Source organism: Diospyros lotus, chromosome 2 (genome assembly GCF_014633365.1).
Source record: "Diospyros lotus cultivar Yz01 chromosome 2, ASM1463336v1, whole genome shotgun sequence".
NCBI lineage: Eukaryota > Viridiplantae > Streptophyta > Magnoliopsida > Ericales > Ebenaceae > Diospyros > Diospyros lotus.
Window position 1 is genome coordinate 20264914 of NC_068339.1, and position 20959 is coordinate 20285872.

General features: G+C 36.9%; 1 protein-coding gene across 1 annotated transcript; it reads left to right on the forward strand.

The window, feature by feature from the left end:
* Positions 1-1443: 1443 nt before the first annotated feature.
* On the forward strand, positions 1444-17641 carry LOC127795844 (50S ribosomal protein L21, mitochondrial). Its single transcript, XM_052327771.1, has 5 exons — positions 1444-2009; positions 2186-2266; positions 15951-16052; positions 17076-17150; positions 17257-17641. The coding sequence occupies exons 1-5, from the start codon at positions 1548-1550 to the stop codon at positions 17374-17376; spliced, it is 840 nt and encodes a 279-aa protein (XP_052183731.1). The 5' UTR covers positions 1444-1547; the 3' UTR covers positions 17377-17641.
* The last annotated feature ends 3318 nt before the right edge of the window (positions 17642-20959 follow it).

Consider the following 20959-nt stretch of genomic DNA (forward strand, 5'->3'; position numbering starts at 1 on the left):
TATATATTTTTTTAATAATATATTAATATTTTTAATTTACTGAATAATCAAATTTATTGAATAAAATATTATTAAAAATTATTTTCAAAATTTTAAAGAGACCGTTTTCTAATTTTCTATTTTGAGAAATAATTTTTTAAAATAATAAAAAGAATATGTTTTTAATTTTTAAAAAATAAATTACCAAAATAAAAAATTGAAAATAAATTTAAAATTAAAAAATAAAGCTTATATTTTGGCATAGAATTTCCTCCTTGCTCCTTGCTTTCATATTCATTCAATCAATCAAAAGTGGCCACGAACAGAACGTTAGAATCCGAGAAAATTCAATAGCATTTTAATATTAATAAACAATAGAGATTGGTATAAATTAGAACAGATCATATCTATAAACTTGATGAACATAATGTTAATACAAAGAAATCTAACAGTCAATTGAACACAACGTAAAGAAATCTAACAGAACTGGTGGGAAAAAATATAACAGTCAAATGAACACAATGTACATACAAAGAAAGACACACAAAAACGCACACAAATATACAAAAAAAAAAAAATTAAAATTAACACTAACAGTCGGATTATTCTAGATTGTCAAAAGCTCTATCAATGTAAAGACAAACACAAATATAACCTCTAAAATTACAAATCAACAGAGAGAGAGAGGGGGGGTTACTTAGAGAAACAACTAACAATAACTTAAAAGAGAACGATGATGAGACTGACAACAAAACTTTGAGACTCTACTGACGGTGAGATTTTAAGATTTAACTCCGAGAGAGGGGTGATCTTCTGCTAAGAAACGACGGCGAGGGAGCACTTGAAATAGCAAACGATCGACTGAGAAAATGGACTTAAGATTCGTTGATTCGAAAACAAAATAAAAGAAGAAGAAAGAAGACTACAAATAAAAAAAAAATAGGGCTTGACCTTTGGGATGCATGTGTGAGTGACAAAGTGAGCGCTTGATTGTGGCATTGCTGTTGGAAAGGTATTTTTGACTATTTTATATAAATTGTGAAAACGGTCTTGACATCTTTTAGAATTTAAAAAATAACTTGAAAAACGTTTCAAATTAGGTCTTTTAACTTGAAAGCTCAAGGTCTAACTTAAATCCAAATTTGTTGGCAATCAAGTACAATTTTTTAAATTAGTCCAAATTCAAATTAAAACTATATTTAATATATAAATATAAATATAAAAATAAAATTAACATTTAAAGTTATATCTTATTGTTTATTTAAGTACAAATGAGATGAAACTCGATTAGGCTTAGGCCCAAATTCTCATGTCAAAAATTATAATTCATATATGTAAAATATATATTATTTCAGTGTCTGTATTTATTTAATATACAAATACAAAATTAACATTTAAAGTTATATCTTATTGTTTATTTAATATCTTTTAATATCAAACTTTTCTTCCATTCTCTTCGGCTTCTTGGCCTAACCAAGCAAGCAGCAACACACACTGTTAAACCCCCCAGTTTTGGATGCTCTGAACCTTCCAAAACCCTTCTGCAAACATAAAGCCATTCAACAGCAATGGCGAATAGACGCTGCCTCCACGCTGTAACTCGCCAATACGCTTCCATTCTCTCCTCATCAAATCCATCTTTCCAATCTCCCAAAACCCTAATTCCTGCCCTCGAACAAACCCTAGCCCCACCCAACATTCTGCCGCTCCAACCCGCCAAATCTGGCCACATTTTCACCAATCTCAGAACCATTTTGTACCCACAGTACACCCCGACTTGCCACTTCTCTTCTCGTCAAAGTGATGACAGCGACCGAGAAGAAGAAGAAGGAGAAGAAGAAGAAGAAGATGACGATGGCGATGACGATGATTATGGGAGCGATTCGGTGTCAAATTGTGCTGTGAAGAGGGAGTATACTTTGGAGGAGAAAGAGAAGGAGGCGGCCGCAATTGGGTATAAAGTGATTGGCCCTTTAGAGCGGTCCGACAAGGTTTTCAAGCCATATGAACCGGCGTTCGCCGTCGTTCAGGTTCGATTTTAGTTGTCACGCGTCGTTTGTGTTGTTTTAGGAAAATGAAAATTTGATTAAGCTGGGAGCATTGGTGGCTGGGATCGAATGCAATTTGTTTTTGTATTTGAATTTTTTTATATATCTGTCTTTGGTCTTTGTGTGTATATTTGATCCTTTGGCAATCGTTCATATAGATTGGTTCACACCAGTTTAAGGTGAGCAATGGTGATTCCATTTACACTGAGAGATTGAAGTTCTGCGAAGTGAATGACAAAGTAAGCTGCACTCCTATTTAATTATAATATATAGCGATCATATTACCTGTATGGTCTATACTTCCTACCACCCATCTTTTTTGTTTTCTTTTTCTTTCTTTTGGTTCATTTTACACTGTGATTTCTGACAGTTGATATGGATAACAACCATTCTTTTGAAGGTTGTTGCGCAATACTTCTGATTCTGAATCTTGTTACTACATTACACCAGCATTTCCACTGGAGTTACATTATTGGTTCTCAGTGTTATATGCAGCTACTGCCCCACTGTTTTCCCAGCATGAACAAAAGGTTGCATCTTGAATACAAATCACTGTTAAGAGTAGATTACTTTTAACAGGACCACATCTGCTAGCTTTTATTTTTGTGAAGATGAGCAATTCTCTTTTTTGTTTTTTACTTTTTTTCTTTGTGATTGGTTTATTATAACAGCCCCTAAAATTGAATCTCATCCTTGTTAGTCAGCTTTTCTTTTCTTTTTTTTTTTCCTTTTTTTTTTTTTGGGGGGGGGGGGGGGATTGTTGGGATCCTGGCATTAGATATCTTCAACCAACCACTCTTATTGGAAGTTGCTTTAAATTTTCCATGAGTGTAATTTCAAGGGTGTTGACTCTTAAATTTGGCAATTCCTAAGGATGTCCTTTATTGCAGTCCTTATGAAATTGAATGCGGACATATAGGAAGGAATTTGTTGGAGGTTTTTGTGAGGTTTAATGTGGTGGGAGTTGAGAGGTTTAGTTTTTGGAGGCATTTTGTGATGTGATGAGGATAGTTTGGAGGAAGATATGCTCTTTGATTTATTACTGACAAGGGCGATGGTGGCAGAAATTTCTCTTTCTATATTTTGTATTAGTAGCTTCTAGGAAAATTCTTACATTGGTAATTGTATTTGGAAATAGATTATATTTGATATTTTATGCCCAAACAAGTTAGGAAGGTAGTTAATCACTGTCAGGATCCTGTCCTGACTTAAGGTTTGATGAAGAACATAATGTAGAATGAGAGAGAGAAAGAGAAAGAAGAGGGAGAAACAGAGAGAGAACTGAGAGAGAGATGAGAAACTAAATTCAAGTCTTCATTCATATGTCTCAGTACAAGGTGGTTGTCATGTACCTAGAGTTTAGCCAAAGGCTGGATTGGAAATCGAAAGAATCTGAATGAATTGGGACCAAGAACAGAAGGGATTGGAGGGAGAATTGAGTAAAATTGGGGGAGATAGTAGACGGAATAGAGACAGGGGAAGATTAGCAGAGAAGTAGGGAGGAAATCTGAGAGAATTTGAGAGGGGGAAATAACGGGAGAATTCAATATCATTCACACCCTTCTTTCCATCCTCAGGTGTGACTTATATATAGCCTAACAGCCTTCCACATGCACCCATGTGCAATACAACAAATAGCCTAACTACTTATAGCTAATGACAAAGCCTTATAACAGAAAATTGAAAAGGAAATTACAATTATTGTATGTTGAAGTTTTGCATAGAGTATATCCTCGAAGGCTTAGAAGGAATCAGGGAATTCAAAAGTGATTCAAGCGATAATATTAGCTAGGTTGTTCCTAACAATAACGGTCATATGAGGGCATTTTAGACATTGTGTAAGTCTTATGTTGTAACCTTGTATTGTCCACCCTAATTGTCTATAAATAGAAGGCAGGGGGTAGTTGTTTGAGCATAATTCATGATTGTGTATGAGTGCAAGTGATTGAGAGAAAAGTCTAGAGAGAAAGATAGCCTTTGTAATCTTGGTTTTCATTCTGTACTCATGAGGGACTCTTGTGTACTGATTCTTTGAAGATTTCTAGTGGATTGCTCTCGGGATCTAAGGCTGGATATAGGATTGCGTTTTGCAATCTGAACCAGGATAAATCATTGTGTTCATCGTGTGGTTTGCATGTCTCTTTCCCTATTTTCAATTCTTTTTCGTTTCTGATTTATTGTTTTTTATGTTGTTGGGGTTGTATTGTGTGTGTGTGTGTGTGACTGTTATTGGCAAAGATTGAGTGTTCCTAGTGCTCCTAATTTTAACATTATATAATGCATGAAAACTCCTACTATTATATTTACTAATCTATCCTTGGGGATCCTTGGTGTCATGACAATTCCCTTCTCTTTGAGAGAGTTCTTGTCCCCAAGAACTTGCAACAATTGTGCCACTGCTCTTATCTAATACCAGCTTTCTCTATCTGTTTTATTCCTCTTTCTTTCTCCTTCTAGGCTTCTTCTTCTTCATTCTTAGATTTCCAAGATCAATTCCAGGCATAATTTGGCCCAGAACTTCAATAGAAGCAACCTGATCGAGTTCAATCCCACTACAACCACCTCCTACAATAACTGTCCAATCAAAATTGGTCTCCACTTTAAGAACATAATCAGCCATCGGTTCATCCCTCAATGCAGTAGACAACAACTCGGATTTGCTAGTGGGATTTAAAACCAACACAGCAGCGGGAGTTTTGTTTCTTTTGGCAAAACCTTTGACTTCTTTCTCTATATCCCTTAGCTTTCCTCCAACTAGTGTTGTCTTCACCTTCTCGTTGCCTATTTTAACCCAAGCCACATAATCCTCAACTTTTCCCAAAATCACATCCCCCACATTAGCCGATTTTCCATATATTGGACTAGGCCCCCAGGGAAATGCAAGGGACTTTGCTTCCTCTATCAATCCCTTCAATAATTCTTCATTTTTTTCCTGCCAGCTTTCATTAGGCACATCCAGATTTATTTGCTCTCCCCCTGGTTGCCAAACAGCTGTAACCAAATTCATGTAAACAAAATTCTCCTTCAGTGGAGTTCCAATAGTATTTGTAATAGGCAAATTGCCTTCCTCTGTAGCATCAACGACCAATATTTCTCCCTCACCCTTGACTAATTTTTCTATTAGAATTCCTTGATCCCATGTTGGTAATTCAGCAACATCTTCTTTTTGTTCACCAGAATATTTCCGAAACTCACTCTCAACACATCTCTCCTCCAATTTAGCAACATCTTCTTCCTTTTGCTCACCAGAATATTTTAGAAGCTCACTCTCGACACTTTCTCCTCCAAGGGTCCTCTGTTACGGTAATTCAATCTTGATGATTGATTGTTTGAATCAATCATCTTCTGGTTAGAACTTCCAAGATGGTCGTTTGAAACATTTCTTCTCAGTTAATCGAAAAACTTAGCGGGAAAGCTGTAGTGATACTTCTTAGTTAGCATCTTTGCAAACTCCTGTAGTTGCTCGTGTAACATACGATTGAATTCCTTGCACGTTTTGCTAACCTGATTATCTAATTTATTTTTCGATGTCTGATGCTTTTGGCCAAACTCCTCATGATTTATGTTGTATCAAATTGAAAATGCAGCATTCTTCTACTGCGATTGAGACTCCAATTGTCTCATGTGTGCATTGCTCCCCATGGCCGACTTCTCACGAATAGGACATCCCACTGAAAATGCAGTATTCTTCTACTGTAATTGAGACTCTAATGGTCTCATATGTGCACTATCCGTTGTGACAAAAATCTCACAAGCGAGACAAGCCAAAGGCCAAGAAATCGGAGCTCTGTACATCCTAAATCCCACACTTCCCTGCCTGGGTTACTTATTGGAACTTCCAATTCCGTTGAATTCACTAATCATTGGAATTCGCTATTCAATCAATTCACCGAGATTGCCTTCAAATTCTGAATAGAGATCACAACCAATAATCGTTTAGAATGCTCCTTGGAACCACCTGGGTTGCTCGTTGTCAATTTCCTATCAACCTTGTTCCCTTTCAACTTAGATTTGAAATGTGAAAAATCCACTACTCGGTCAATTCGGCAGGGTTCACCACGCTTCCGCTGCTCTGTCACTTAGGCAAAGTCGTCAGAATTGGCTATAGGTTGACAGGGTTCACCATGCTTCCACTGCTTTATCACGCTTCCACAACTCAATGGTCGATGATCACTGACTCCAATTGTTACAACTTCCTAAATCGTGGCCGAGAATTAATTCTCAACTGAGAGACCAACCAAGCTCGTTGGAATGCTTGAACTCGCCGATTCCGTTGAATCACTGGTCCACTGGAATCACCTTAAGCCTCGCTGCCTCAATCGTGTCACTCCTTAAGAATCGGTTGGATGTTGCTTCGCTCCTAGATTGACGACAATTGCGGCCTATATCGTCTGAATTGCTTCACCCTTCCCGTTCGAACATGACTCACCAGATTTCACAACCGAGGGTCCTGCGTTGGAAATTGACCATGTCTAAAACCAGTAGCCTTGACCTGATCGGAACTCGTTTGGTTAGATCACCATCGAAATTTGCCTTGCAGTAATCGCCTAAGGGAATCACTCACCTCATAGTAGTCGCCTTCAACTTGAATGAAAACCATTGCCAAGGATTAATTGCTTTGATACCAATTTGTCATGTACCTAGAGTTTAGCTTAGGACTGGATTGGAAATCGAAAGAATCTGAATGAATTGGGACCAAGAAAAGGAAGGGATTGGAGGGAGAATTGAACATCATTGGGGGAGATAGTAGGCAGAATAGAGAAAGGGAGGGAGGAAATATGAGAGAATTTGAGAGAGGGAAATAACAAGAGAATTCAATATCATTTAGTTCACACCCTTCTTTCCATTCTCAGTTGTGGCTTATATATAGCCTAACAACCTCCCACATGTACCCATGTGCAATACAAAAAATAGCCTAACTGTCTCTAGCTAAGGACAAAGCCCTATAACAGAAAATTGAAAAGGAAATTACAATTATTGTATAATACATGAAAACTCCTACTATTATATTTATTAATCTATCCCTGGGGATCGTTAGGGTCATGACAATGGTATTGCCTTATATATGGCTATCCTCAACAGTTAATTGGTTACATTTGTAACTGATTCTACTAACAATATATAACAGTTGTAGCGGTTTTTACCAACTACTATAATTGTAGTGATTGCAGTTGAAACAACTTCAACTGTTTTTTGCTATCTTATATCTGTAACTACTCCTTATACAGTTTTCCATTTATAACAAAAATAATTGCTAACCGTTATTCCCTTGAGAACTAATCTGCTACAACCACTACTCTCTTGTAAGTGTACACCCAAGGTCTTGACAATCACCTTCTCATAAAATGTTTTGCCAGTAGAGAACTTTAGTATTGCTTGTAAGCATGTCTGGATTCCAGTTTGTTGTTCTTGAATAATGTGGTTAGGCATAGTAATAGATAGGAGCTGCAAGGATGCTAAAGAGAAGAAAGAAAGATTGACCTCGGGTTCCCTTGTGCTTAACGTGGGTTATTTTTTGGAGAGTGCAACATGAAATCTTTTTATGGAGCCAAGGCTCCTTTGTGTGTAACTTTTTTTCTCTATCTTTTATTATAGTTGGCAACTTGGCACATGGCTGTTAAACCTGCAGTCTTCACTATTTTTTTAGTTGTGTCATGGACAAGAGAGATGCATAGGCTCTAGAATTCTCAATTAGGATTGGGTTTTGTTGTTTCTTTGCTGATTAGGATTGGGTTTTGGGTTTAGTTGTGTCATGGACAGTGTAAATTAAGGTCTTGAAGCAACTACTACATGTTAGTCTCACTACCTTGGACACTGTGACGTCTAAGATGTGTTCCTAATACCTTCCAAACTACAAAAAATAAAACAAGGTCATGAAGTGGGCATGTAAGCTTAGTCTTGTCAACCTGAACACTAAGGCATCTAAGATGCACTTTCCTAGTATCCATCGTGTGTTTAGTGTCAACTTGCATGGCCCATCATGTTGTGCATGAAGTAGTGGCCCAGAAAATTAGTTCAATGGGACAAAAATATAATAATAAAAAATTTCTATAAAACCTATATGTTTCTATAATATTTCTCTAAGAGATCTCAAGGTTTGGAGCTGTTATGCATAATAGCTTCATTTTCAATGGTGTTAATGATTCATTCTATTGTCTCCCATTTGATTGCATAGTAAAGTCTTGATAATAATCAATATGGAAAAATTCTTTCCACACTAGCTGTAATCGCTAAGATTAGTGCCAACTTCACAAGCAAAAACACTGAAGGACAAATTATGTTCTTTCTTATACACACTATTTTTTGAGCAAGTTCCCTTATCTTGACATTGTAGGAAAATTACAGTTCAAGGAGACATCAACAATGTAGTTTCCAAATTGATTATCAAGTGATATAAGCTCTATTGGGGAAAGCTCAGAATGATAGAACTTTGCAAAACACATCAGCTTCTCTTGTCAAATGCAGAGAATGAATTTGTTGGATCAAGAGAGGCCATACACAGAAGTAACTCTACATTAACTTCATTAAACTAGCTATTTAGCTCATGGAGTTACAAATCTATCATTGTAAAAATATCTCAATATGATAGTAGTGACTAGTGAAGATTTGTTAACTTCTCAATTCTACACCTTGATGTTCCTTGAGCTGCAAATGTATCTTTTATGTTAGGGATCATTATCTCACAATTGTTACGAAACAAAGAAACGGCATCCAATAAAGATTCCCATCCATTGTCTCATTATTTGTAATTTTTTTTTGGTGACATCAACTAGATGCATTGCATTTACAATGTCTTGATCCTTTCTGTTGCAATGCCTGAGAGAAGTCATTGGTAATTCTCAAGACATTCTTTATCAAGTGTAACATGAATACAAATTCAAAGCAGCGCATAGACTCTATCAATTTGTTCTCTTCTTTGTTCTGAAAATTCTCATACTTTTCAACTACTTAATGTACATCAATCACCGATATCACCAAAAAACGAATATCTCCTGCACACTCCAATGTTTCCTCCTAATTTAGACCCTGTCCTATCTCAATTTCACTACTACAAATTCCTTCAATCAAGTTCTAAAGTTGTTTCTCACGAAGAATATCTCTTCGTTTGCATGAGATCCCAACAACATTTGACAGACTTGTAACTAAGCTAAAGAAATAATCAATCATTTGGTGATTTTTTGCAACAGCTACAAGCATCAATTGTAATTGATGAGTAAAGCAATGGACATAAAACAAGGAAGTTCTCTGTCGTAATCAAACTTTTAAGACTGTTGAATTCACCTTGCATATTGCTAGCTCCATCATAACCTTGTCCGTTGCCCCCCTAAAACTGTGCACATGTGGTCCATCCATGTTTATCAAAAAGATCTTTAGTAGCTACTTTCAGTGATAGAGTAGTGGTGTTGTTAGCATGCACAATACTAAGAACACATTTAATAAAATTTTCCTTGTTCAATAATGTAAAACAACAATAATTTTTTCTTTGACTATATCATGAGACTTACCAACTAAAATTGAGAACAATTCTGATAAGTCTCAGATTTAAGACTTAGAGCAATTCCGGAATATATTGTAACAATAGGAGAAATTTGAATAAGGAGAGAATTTGAAAGAAAGAGGGAGAATTGAGAGAGAGAAAAGAGAGGGAAAGAAGTTTTGGAGGGAAAGAATTAATCTCACATAATTCCCATCCTCTTACATCTAATTCCTTTTATAGGATTCTAGGCACCTCTTCGGTTGTAACTTCCTAACTGAAAGAGTACAAGCTGCCTAAGCCTTAACTGCTAAGTACAATAGCTACAACCATTTTTTTATTTACTAGCACCAATTACAAGTATACCCCTTGTCCCCCTTAGGGTTGTGACATTTTCCCCTCCCTTTGAAAGCTTTCTTGTCCCCAAGAAAGGACAGAAGATGAGTTGCTCATGAGAACTGTTTTAGTAAGTCTGGTAGATATTCTCAGGTGGTGTTATTTGGGTGTAGGTGACTCCATTGGACCAAAACTTGCATGAGTGGAATAGTGTCCTTGTAAGTGACCCTCATATCCACAATGGCCTGAGGCTCCATTACTACTTTAATGTCTTAATCCACTGGTGGAAGATTTGGGTTGATAGTGGCTTCTGGTTCCACCGCTTTCTTAAGCAATGATACATGGAACGCTAGGTGAGTTGGTACTCCATCTGGTAGCTGCAATTTGTAGGCCACCTTTCCCACTTTCGCAATTATAGGAAATGGCCCGAAGTACTTAGGGCTTAGTTTAGATGTCGGGGTAGCTAAGAAAGAGTGTTGGAGGAACCTCTTCACCTTGAGATAGACTCTGCCCCCTTCATTAAAAACTGTCACTTCTCCTCTTGTCCGCCACTTGTTTCATTTTGTTTTGGGCCATAGTGAGCTCTTTCTTAAACAATTGTAGCACATTTTGGCGTTGTTGTAGGTAGTCTTCCACTGCTGCCACTGTTGTGGGGGTATTTATCATAGCTAGTAGGAGGGGTGCCTTGTACCTAAATAATGCCTCAAATGGGGCTCTTTTTATGGCATTGTGGTAGCTTGAATTGTACCACCACTTTGCCAATGACAATAATCTATTCCAACTCTTGGGCTTTACAAAACATATACACTGTAGGTAAGCCTCTAAGCATTGATTAACTCTTTTAGTTTGCCCATTAGTCTCGGGGTGGTATGCTGTGAACATGTGCAACCCGACCCCCAAGTTTTTGAACAATTCTTGCCAGAAATGACTTGTAAAAATCTCGTCCCTGTCAGATACTATTGATTTTGGGACCCCATGAATCCTTATTACTGAATCTAAAAACTGTTTGGCAATTTCCCGAGTTGTGTACCAATGAGTGAGGCTTATAAAGTGTGCGAATTTAGTCAACCTGTCCACAATCACCATAATCATGTCCTTACCTTCTGACTTAGGAAGCTCTTCTATGAAATCCATTGATCTCCCTTCCCAAGCTTGCTTTGGGGTAGCAAGGGGTTGGAGTAAACCATGGAGTGCCACATGCTCATGCTTGCAACGCTGACAAGTGGGACATGCCACCACAAAATCTACCACTTCTTTTTTGAGACCTGGCCAAAAGAAAAGTTGCCTTACTCGGTAATAGGTGGCTTTAATTCCTGATTGTCCTCCCAAGGGAGAGTCATAAAGGGATTGCAAGATTTTGTTCCTCAGAAACCTGTCATTCCCCACCACAATTCTTCCCCGAAATTTGATTAGCTCATTAGAAAGTGTGTAACTTCAATTCCCGATTGGCTTGACAGCTAGCTGCCCTTGTAACTCCTTAAGCTAGTTGGTGTTCTCATAGCTTTCAGTTATCTCCTTCACCCAATTCGGTATGATGGCTATAATGGCCTGACACTTACCTTCTCCTTCTCTCCTGGATAAGGTATCAGCCACCTTATTCTCCCTTCCTTGTTTGTAGTGTATAGTGTAGTCTGAGCCCAGTAGTTTGGAAACCCCCTTCCTTTGCAATTGGGTATGCAGCCTTTGTTGTAGCAGAAACCTCTAGCTTTTATGATCTGTTTTTATGATGAAATGACTGTTCTCCAAGTAATGCCTCCATTTGTCTACTGCCACTAGCACAGCTAGTAACTCTTTGTCATACACACTCAACCTTAAGTGTTTTGGGGTAAGAGTTTGGCTAATGTACACCAGGGGTCTCCCCTCCTGCATGAGCACTGCTCTCACCCCCACATAACATGCATTTGTCTCCACCACAAACGTTTTTAAGAAATCAGGTAGGGCTAGGACTGGGGCTTGTGTCATGGCCTTTTTGAATGTTAGGAAGGCTGCTTCTGCTTTGGTGTTCCACTGGAATTTGTCTTTCTTCAGCAACTTTGTCATGGGTTTGTTGAATGAACCTCTTGTAGTACCCAATCAGTCCAAGAAACCCCCTTAACTCCTTAACTGTAGTAGGTCTCAGCCACACTGTCATAGTCGATATCTTCTTTGGGTCGATACTAACCCCCCTCTCCCGAAATCACATGCCCCAAATACTCTACTTCTCTTTGTGCAAACAAGCACTTGGACAACTTAACAAATAATTGATTGAATTTAAGAATCTCAAAAGCTATTTTTGGGGGGGTAAGGTGTTGTTCAAAGTTTGGGCTGTAAATGAGTATGTTATCAAAGAAAACTAGTATAAACTTTCTCAAGTAAGGTGCTAACAGTTGGTTCATTAAAGCTTGAAAAGTGGTTGGGACATTGGTAAGCCCAAAAGGTATGACGAGGAATTCATATAGGTCTTAGTGGGTGCGGAAAGCTATTCTAGGGGTGTTGGTCAGGTTCATTCTGATTTGATAGTATCCTGACCGTAGGTCTAGTTTAGAAAAAATGGTTGCTCCATTGAGTTCATCCATCAAGTCTTCTATGATGGGAGTAGGGGATTTGATCTTGATGGTAAGGGTGTTAAGTTGGCGATAGTCTACATAGAATCTCCATGTGCTATCATTTTTCTTGACAAGTAGGACAGGTGAGGCAAAAGGACTTTGACTAGGTTGTATAATTGAGGAAGCTAGCATTTGGTTGACTTGTTTTTTAACCTCGGTCTTTTGTATAGGAGAATATCGATAAGGTCTAACGTTTACTAGTTTTGAATTTGGTTTGAGATGAATGGAATGGTCTAAGGTCCAGGTAGGAGGTAGGGATGTAGGCTCAGCAAAGAGATCCTTAAATTCAATCAATAGTAACTGTAAAGCATCAGAATGTGTTACCTCCTTGAAGGGTTGTGTAGGGGTTGACTTTTCCTTCTTGCTGTGCCTCTCTTCTGTACACTCCTCCTCCTCTATCTCCATAGCTTGAATGGAGAACATTTGAGAGATCTGAACCTTCCTTTTCTTCAGTAGTTTCTGTAACTTCTTGCCCGAAATCAACTTACACTCCCCTATTTTGAGGCTGCCCACCAAGGTCAGTTTTTTCCGCTCAGTGTCTATTGTAACTTCCAATTTATTAAAATCAAATGTCAAGGGACTAACCGTCCTCAACCAGTCCACTCCCAGGATGATATCACATCCTCCTAGCTCCAACACCCTCAAATCCATTGTGAATTCTTGCCCTTGCATCACCCACTTGAAATCAGCACACTTATAGTGGTTGTACATTCTATTCCCATTCGCCACCGTTACTGATAATGGAGTGGTGGTTGTCATTTTACACTTAAGCTCATTGGCAGCGGCTTCATTCAAGAAGCAATGGGTGCTGCCACTGTCTATTAGAACCATAAGTCTCTTCTTTTCTAACTGCCCTTTCACCTTAATAATCTTCCCAGTAGGCCCCCCCTTCAAGGCATGGAAGGAAATTTCTCCTCCCTCATCTTCCAATTCTGCTTCTTTTGTGTTTTCGGCTTCTTCCCCAGTGACTTCTTCTTCCTCTCCTTCCCTTTCTTCATTCACACCTTCCATTTTAAGCAATTGCCTCTTACATTGGTGGGCTGGACTATAGCGGTCACCACATTTATAACATAGCTCTAATTGCCTCCTTTGTTCCATTTTGGTACCTCTGGAGAAAAAAATATGTCAGATGTAGTTGAAGAATTCAATAAATTGAAGCAGGAGGGTTCGGTGATCGATTACCAAATGAAGTTTGAAGAATTGAGGGTGTAATTGAGGTTGTCTCAGCCAAGTTTAACTGAGCCATATTTTGTATCTAGCTTTATTAGTGGGTTGAAGGATGAATTGCGATCTATAGTTAAGATGATGATGCCTACAACCATGAAATAGGCGGCTGAGAAGGCAAAGCTACAGGTACATTGTAACAAGTGTGAGATTATGATCCCAAAGTGGAAGATACATTTGTAGCTCAAGGAAGCTTGTCATAGACCTGAAAAGTTAACAAATCTTCATTACTAGCAAGTTGAGATATTTTTCACAATGATTGATTTGAAATTCCTTGAGCTAAATAGCAAGTTTAATGAAGTTAATATGGAGTTGCTTGTGTGCATGGCCTGTCTTGATCCAACAAATTCATTCTCCCCATTTGACAAGAGAAAGCTGATGCGTTTGCAGAGTTCTATCCTTCTGAGTTTTCCCAATAAGAGCTTATGCACTTGATATTGAACTTAAAAACTACATTGCTTATGCCTCCTCAAATCGTGATTTTTTTTTTTTTTACAGTGTCAAGGATTGGGGAACTTGCTCAAAAATGGTGCATGCAAGGGAAATGTTTTTGCTTGTGAAGTTGGTACTAATCTTATCGGTTGCAATACTAAAAAAAAAATCTTATTGGTTGCAACAACTAGTGTGGAAAAAACTTTTCCTGCAATGAAATATTGTCAAGGCTTTATTGCAAAACCAGATGGGAGACGATTGGATAAATAATTGCCTAGTCACATATATAGAAAGAGATATGCTTGACACCATTGATTATGAAGTTATCATACAATGGTTCCAAAACATGAGATCTTGTAGAGAAATATCAGCATGTTCTACACCAGATGGGAGATGATTAGATAAATAATTGCCTAGTCACATATATAGAAAGAGATATGTTTGACACCATTAAATATGAAATTATTATACAATAAATCCAAAGCATGAGATCTTGTAGAGAAATATTATAGATATATATTGTTTTTGTAAGAATTTTTTACCAAAATATTGTTGTCCCCACTAAACTAATTTTCTGTTTCCACCACAGTGAAGAACAGGATCTGTACTTTGTAGTAATGAGCAAAATGTAGGACATTTAAAGTCTACCCACCAACTGCATAGGCTTTAACCCTTTTTTGAGAGTTATATATTATCTATAAAAAAATGAATAAGGAAAAAGAAATCTATTCCCTTCTCATGTGTTTTATGATGAATTAATATTTATGGCGGGTCAATAAAGAGGTTTAATGGACCTAATGTAAGGTTTTAAGGCTGCATATTTTCTGTCAAATAAAATGGCTTTCTTTAATCCATTCCAATGTTGTTGGTTGTGACCTTGGTTGTCATCTCTCTCTCTCTCTCTCTCTCACGTGCGCGCGCGCACACACACACACAGGTGTGTGCACATGCGCCTGCGCATGCACAATAGATCAAAATATGCATATAAGCCTCCTGCATGTGTCTTTTGTTGATCTCCATTAGATCTTGTAATATCTTTATGAATTATAAGTATTGCAAATCTTTATGTAGTTTGCCTTTTGGTGATCTAGCCACATGCAATGCAAGGGGTGAACGGTGCTCAAGATCATGAACAAATGAACTTTTCCCTGAGGAACTAGGAGGCTCTCTTGAGCATCATTCACCATTTTTTTTATTCTATTCTATTTTTGCTAAGGGGAATATTCATTTTTTGAAATGTTATAAATGTACATCTGAAATACTGCTGTCTAGTCTTTTTTTTGTTCGTTGATGTTGAGGTCAAGTGTAGGATATGGAGTTTTGACTTCAACAATGAAATCTCTATAGCCCTAGAAATGAAGCAATATCCTTCTTATTTGGACTGTTTATCAATCTTTGAGGTCTTAACATCAACAGAAGCAGGGTGATTAGCAGATTCCATGGTTCCAAATTAAGAGAGAAGAACGATTCTTCTGTGTGATTGGACACAGGAATTCCCTGAAGTAATGGACTACTGCTGGCTGCATTTCTTTCTCTGTGAAAGTTACTGTTTGATGGAAAGACCCTTGGCAGTTTTGTCCCCCCTTGACACAAAAATTTCTAGAAAATGGAAAAGGCAATCTGTGGTTCTGTATCTATCCTCTAAACTAACATGGACAATTACCACAGCAATACAATATCAACAAAAGAAAGGAGCTTTCAGGGTTCAGACCTTTTTAATCAATATCTCATTGTATAAAGATTCTTGACTATGACCTATCTTTTACCCTTTGCCATCAGGAATTGATGTTTCTGTAGTTTGCTGGTCATTGCTACACTTGGATTAAATGTAATGCCATTTTAGCTGAATCTTCTCTGCATTTTCTATTGCAGCTGATCTTAAACAGGGTTCTCATGCTGGGTTCACAGAATCAGACCATAATTGGCAGGCCCATATTGCCTGATGCTGCAGTTCATGCAGTTGTTGAGGAGCATGTAAGTGCTTTATTTGATATATTTGTCTATGCCTAAAGCATGCCACAAAATCTCCCATTCCCTTTGACAATTAAAATATAAAAGACATGGTGAATCTCAAGTGTTGTTAGAGGTGAAGGTTGTACAATTGGGAATGATCCTTAAAGGCGTATGTATGGTAATGACATATTGGAACTAATTGAAACATAAGCTTATGTTTAATTGAGATTATATGAAGGCCCTTTCATGTGGACCTCTGCTGTAGGAATGTGGTATTTTAGAATTTAGATTGAGATGAAATGTACGCCAATTGTTAAGGCATGAAAAGTCTGATAATCCAGTGGTCAAAGGCGCTTATCTTGGTCAATATAATCAATAAGGGCTTCATCTTCTATTGTTTGGATATGCAGTTCTAGAAATTGTGATATCTATTTCTTGTGCCCTTTTTCCAGACAAATTAGCTGCAGAAATCATTTCTTTCTTTGTGTTTGGCTACTAACTGCAGGTCCTTAATCATGGGGTTGTTGTTTCTTGTTGCTATTTTACTTTTAACTCTTTTAATTACCACTTCTGGTCTATCCTGATTAGCTCAATAGGTTGCTGATATTTTCACAATGACGATGATTTTAGAAACTTCTAGGAGATATTTGCACAAATATTTTGGCTAGACACATTTACAACAACATATCCAGACATTATCCCACTATGTGGGGCTAGCTACATGAATTCTAGACTTTTATGTGGGTTACATCCCAAAAGATAGTTTGTCTAGAATTCATATTTGGATCCGACTAGGTTTTACGTTGGCTGTCGGCTACCTAACGCAACCCTCCGCATTTGATTAATATAAATTAGATAGTTGGTCTGGAGGCCTCTTATTTTTTATTTTTTATGCTTGGTGAGACCGCCATTTAGATAGTTGGACTTGAGGCCTCTTATTTTTTATTTTTTATGCTTGGTGAGACCACCATTTTGTTTAAGTTGTACTGTCTGTGCATTTAATTGCATGTTAGTGAATTTATTTCAATTTCTTTTTCCTTCCAGGCTTTGGATGCAAAGGTAATTATATTCAAGAAAAAGAGAAGGAAGAATTATCGACGGACCAAAGGGCATCGGCAGGTAAGTTAAATTAACCTTATAATTGGATTCTCTATGTTGGTGGCATGAGCGTGTGAGAAGAGAGAGTTATTGATTTATCATCCTTAACATTCAATTTTTTTCGTAGGAACTAACTAAGCTGAGGATAACTGATATTCAAGGAATTGAAAAGCCACAATTGATGTCAGCCGGTAAGATAGAAAAATCAGCTGTCAAAAAGCCAGAAAAGGTTGCTGTACCTGCCTAGAAGGAGCCACACTGGATTAATTCCTCCAAGTTCTTTATCCAATTTTTGAAAAAAACACGCTCTTCTCCTGCCTGAGTTTTGCCCCATGTACATCTTGAATACCATTTTAGGCAAATATTTATGGGTTCTGTTATAGGCTTGAATATATTGGATGATGTGGGTTTGTATTTTGTTGTGCAGATCTGCTATCCTAGAACCTTGAGCATTGTTTTCTATTTTTCTTTTCCAACCTGCCAAAATAGAATAATCTCGTAGCTTTATGGTACCATTAGCACAACTCTCAAAATTCAGTTCTTAATTGTCAATGTTGCCCCTGGCTGTGCACTGTAGATCCATTCATTTCAAATGACACGTTCATTTTTGGAATATTGGAAAGAGAAACTGTAAGCTTTTTGAGCCTCAGTCCTTGTATGCAATCTGGACATTGTGGGTAGATTTTGCTTTAATCAAGTTTCAACTTTCCTGTTCTTTTGGGCCCAAATTCAAGAAATGCGATGCAAGCTGGGGTGCCCCGTTGCTCTGCTGTCAGTGGCATATCATATCAGGTCAGCTACAATACCCAGAAACATTAAATTATTGAAAAGATGTTCTTAGAGGAGCACAGAAAACTGAAAACTGTTATCTATGATTAGCACTAACTTATTATTTCAACACTGTTTGAAACATATAGATGGAGGCAATAGCATTCCACCGTTTTTTTATCATCTCCACTAGATAGGTCCCACCATCGACCTCCCACTGCAAATTACATCCCTTTGGTTGACTCTCAACCTGGTTGAATATCTTTCACTTTTCTCCTTTAGTATTGCATTTTTCTGATTTCCCTTGGTCTCTCTTCTTTTGTCAAATTGTTTAAGAATCATTTGTTCATAGTTCAATCCAAAGCATAAGAAAAATTATGAGGGTGAATCCAATTTCATAGTACAACTAGCAAGATGTTGTTTCTGTTTGGACCCCCTCTTCCCCTCTCCCTGTGCATTCTGCTTCCCCCTTCTCTTTTGTGTTACACTGCTGCCCATTTGCAGCATGGAGGACTCCTCACGGACACTAATGGATTTTTCTTTTGAAACATTTCTCCTAGTTCCTGTTTGATCATGTTGTGGAAGGTGTAAAAATATATATATGCGCGCGTGCATGTATACATGAAGTGTGGGTTTTATGGGTGGATTGAAGAAGTTCAAACCGTTAATGGAGGATATTAAATACTCAAGTGTTACTAATTAAGTGGACTCACTTTTCTGACCTCTTGAGTCACTTGTTTTGCCCAACTATATATACATTTTAAAGTCCTCTAAGTGCTCCTCACTCCCTCCCTAGTGTTTTATATTATTAATATAGTTGTGCTAATGGAATTCATAGTCATATATATATATATATATATATACTGTTGATTAATACCCATATGATTGTTTGCTACATACAATAATCATCATCATCTCTCTCTCTCTCATTAATATAGTTATGCTAATGGAATTCATAGTCATATACATATATATATATATATATGTGCGCGGTTGATTAATACCCATATGATTGTTCGTTACATACAATAATAATCATCATCTCTCTCTCTCTCTCTCTCTCTCTCTCTATATATATATATATATATATAAACTGGATACATCCAAAAGTAAATCTTTCATCGAATAATAATGTTTTATTCACACGAGGGATAAGCCCATGATCCTTATTTTCATTGAAATGAACAGCAGTGCTTTTGAAAGAAAGCCCATTAAAACCAAAAAGAAAGCTGGAATAACTGAAGCAGAATTATGAGGTTGTCTCCTTTGGCTTATCATGCATCCAAGCTCCACAAATCATTAATTAGAAGATAAGATTATGTCCAAAATGGGCAGTAATTCTTTTTCTCTTTCAGCATGGGTTATATAATACTCACCTCCAACAACTGGTGCTTCATATCAATTTCAGAATATTCTTCTAAATTATTTTTCACTTCTTCCTCCATATTTTTCTTTCTACAGGATTTTCTCTTTCATCTGCCTATTCCCTTTATAGTTAAATGCAATTCCTTTTGCAAGAATATCTTTTGAAATCATAAATTCTCTAATGATATTTTCTCTCTAAATTTACACTCACTACTCGTCAAGTATGCATTGAGTAAACTCACTAAATATAGACAATAATCTGCAAATCATGTATATCAAGTAAACATATACAGAAATACGTGTAAAAGAAAAAAAAAGCCCACAAAAATTGAGAAAGGGGAATAAGAAGAAACTATTGGATAGCTGCATCATTTGTATGTAAGAAGCTGACCAACTTTATTTTCTCTGCTTTACCTGTGGATGTGGCCATGTCATATCAGTTTTTTTGCTTTTTAGATGTTAAGATCATCCCATTCATCTCATTTAAGGATGCCACACTGTCACTGTGATGGAGAAAAATCTTTATTCATAATGTGATGAGAATGCACTAATTGCGTTGGATGTCAGGGAAGAAGACCATAGCTTTTTCAATCTAGAACTTGCTGAAGCACTTCTGTGATTCAAGAAAAGGGACCATTCTTCCACTAACTTCAGACTGAGCAAGTGCAAAAGCTAGTGATGCCTGAAAGGTGTTTGTATAAATTACTAGCTATATATTATGAGAAAACATTATTTTATTTTTTTATTTTTTCCAGAAGTACATGTCTATTTCTAGGACTCCTCAGCATCGGCACAAACCATTAAAGGAAGTTTTTTATTTATTGAGGAAGAAATGGTCTTAATTTAATTTGTGCCTGATTGTGATGGATCCTTGCGATCACCAAGGGCCAGTGGAATTTGGATCAAGTTGAGGACAGATTCATAACAAAGTGCTCCAAGAACTGGACTGAGCAATCAACAAAAGAAAAAGAGAAACAAATAATAAAGCCTGAACTTAGCGTGTTCATTATTATCTAAATTCATATATAATTTGGTTTGATATTTGATCCCAAAATGATCAGAATTGAAAGCTAATCTAGTTTAATCTTGAAGGAAGAAAACCTCCTAATTTGTTGCATAAAACATAAATTTCATGGATGCTGCAGATCATTTTCCTTGTTTAGTTAGTATGAAGATTTATCTTGTTTAATAACTTGTTATGATGGATAATTATTTGTTTAAAAAACCATTGATGCATTGTTTGACACTTGTTCAATTCAAAATCAATAATCAATCTTTCAAAAGTTTGTGCTTTAATGCTTATGTTTATGAAAACTACTTTCATTTCTTTAAAATAGAACAAACAAAAATTGATCCCCCACCCCCACAAATAAAACAGGGTATTTAGGAAGCTATTTTGCAAAATTTGTTAGGAGACATTTCTTAAAAAGGCCATGGTATCTAGCAAGTAGTTTTAAATTGTTTTATGATTCTGGAAACAAGATGAAAGGCAAGAACTCTATTAAAATGATAGTGTCTTCTTTTCTTTATACTGTTTCTGTTTAAAAATGCAAAAACAAAATAAAATTATGTGTGGAAATCCAATGTTTCCACTTTGGATATACATCGAGATACTGTTGCTACATGCTAATCGTATTGGATCAACAGTTGCTCGGATCTAATTGGATGTCAAATAAAAAAGCACTTAAATTATCTAC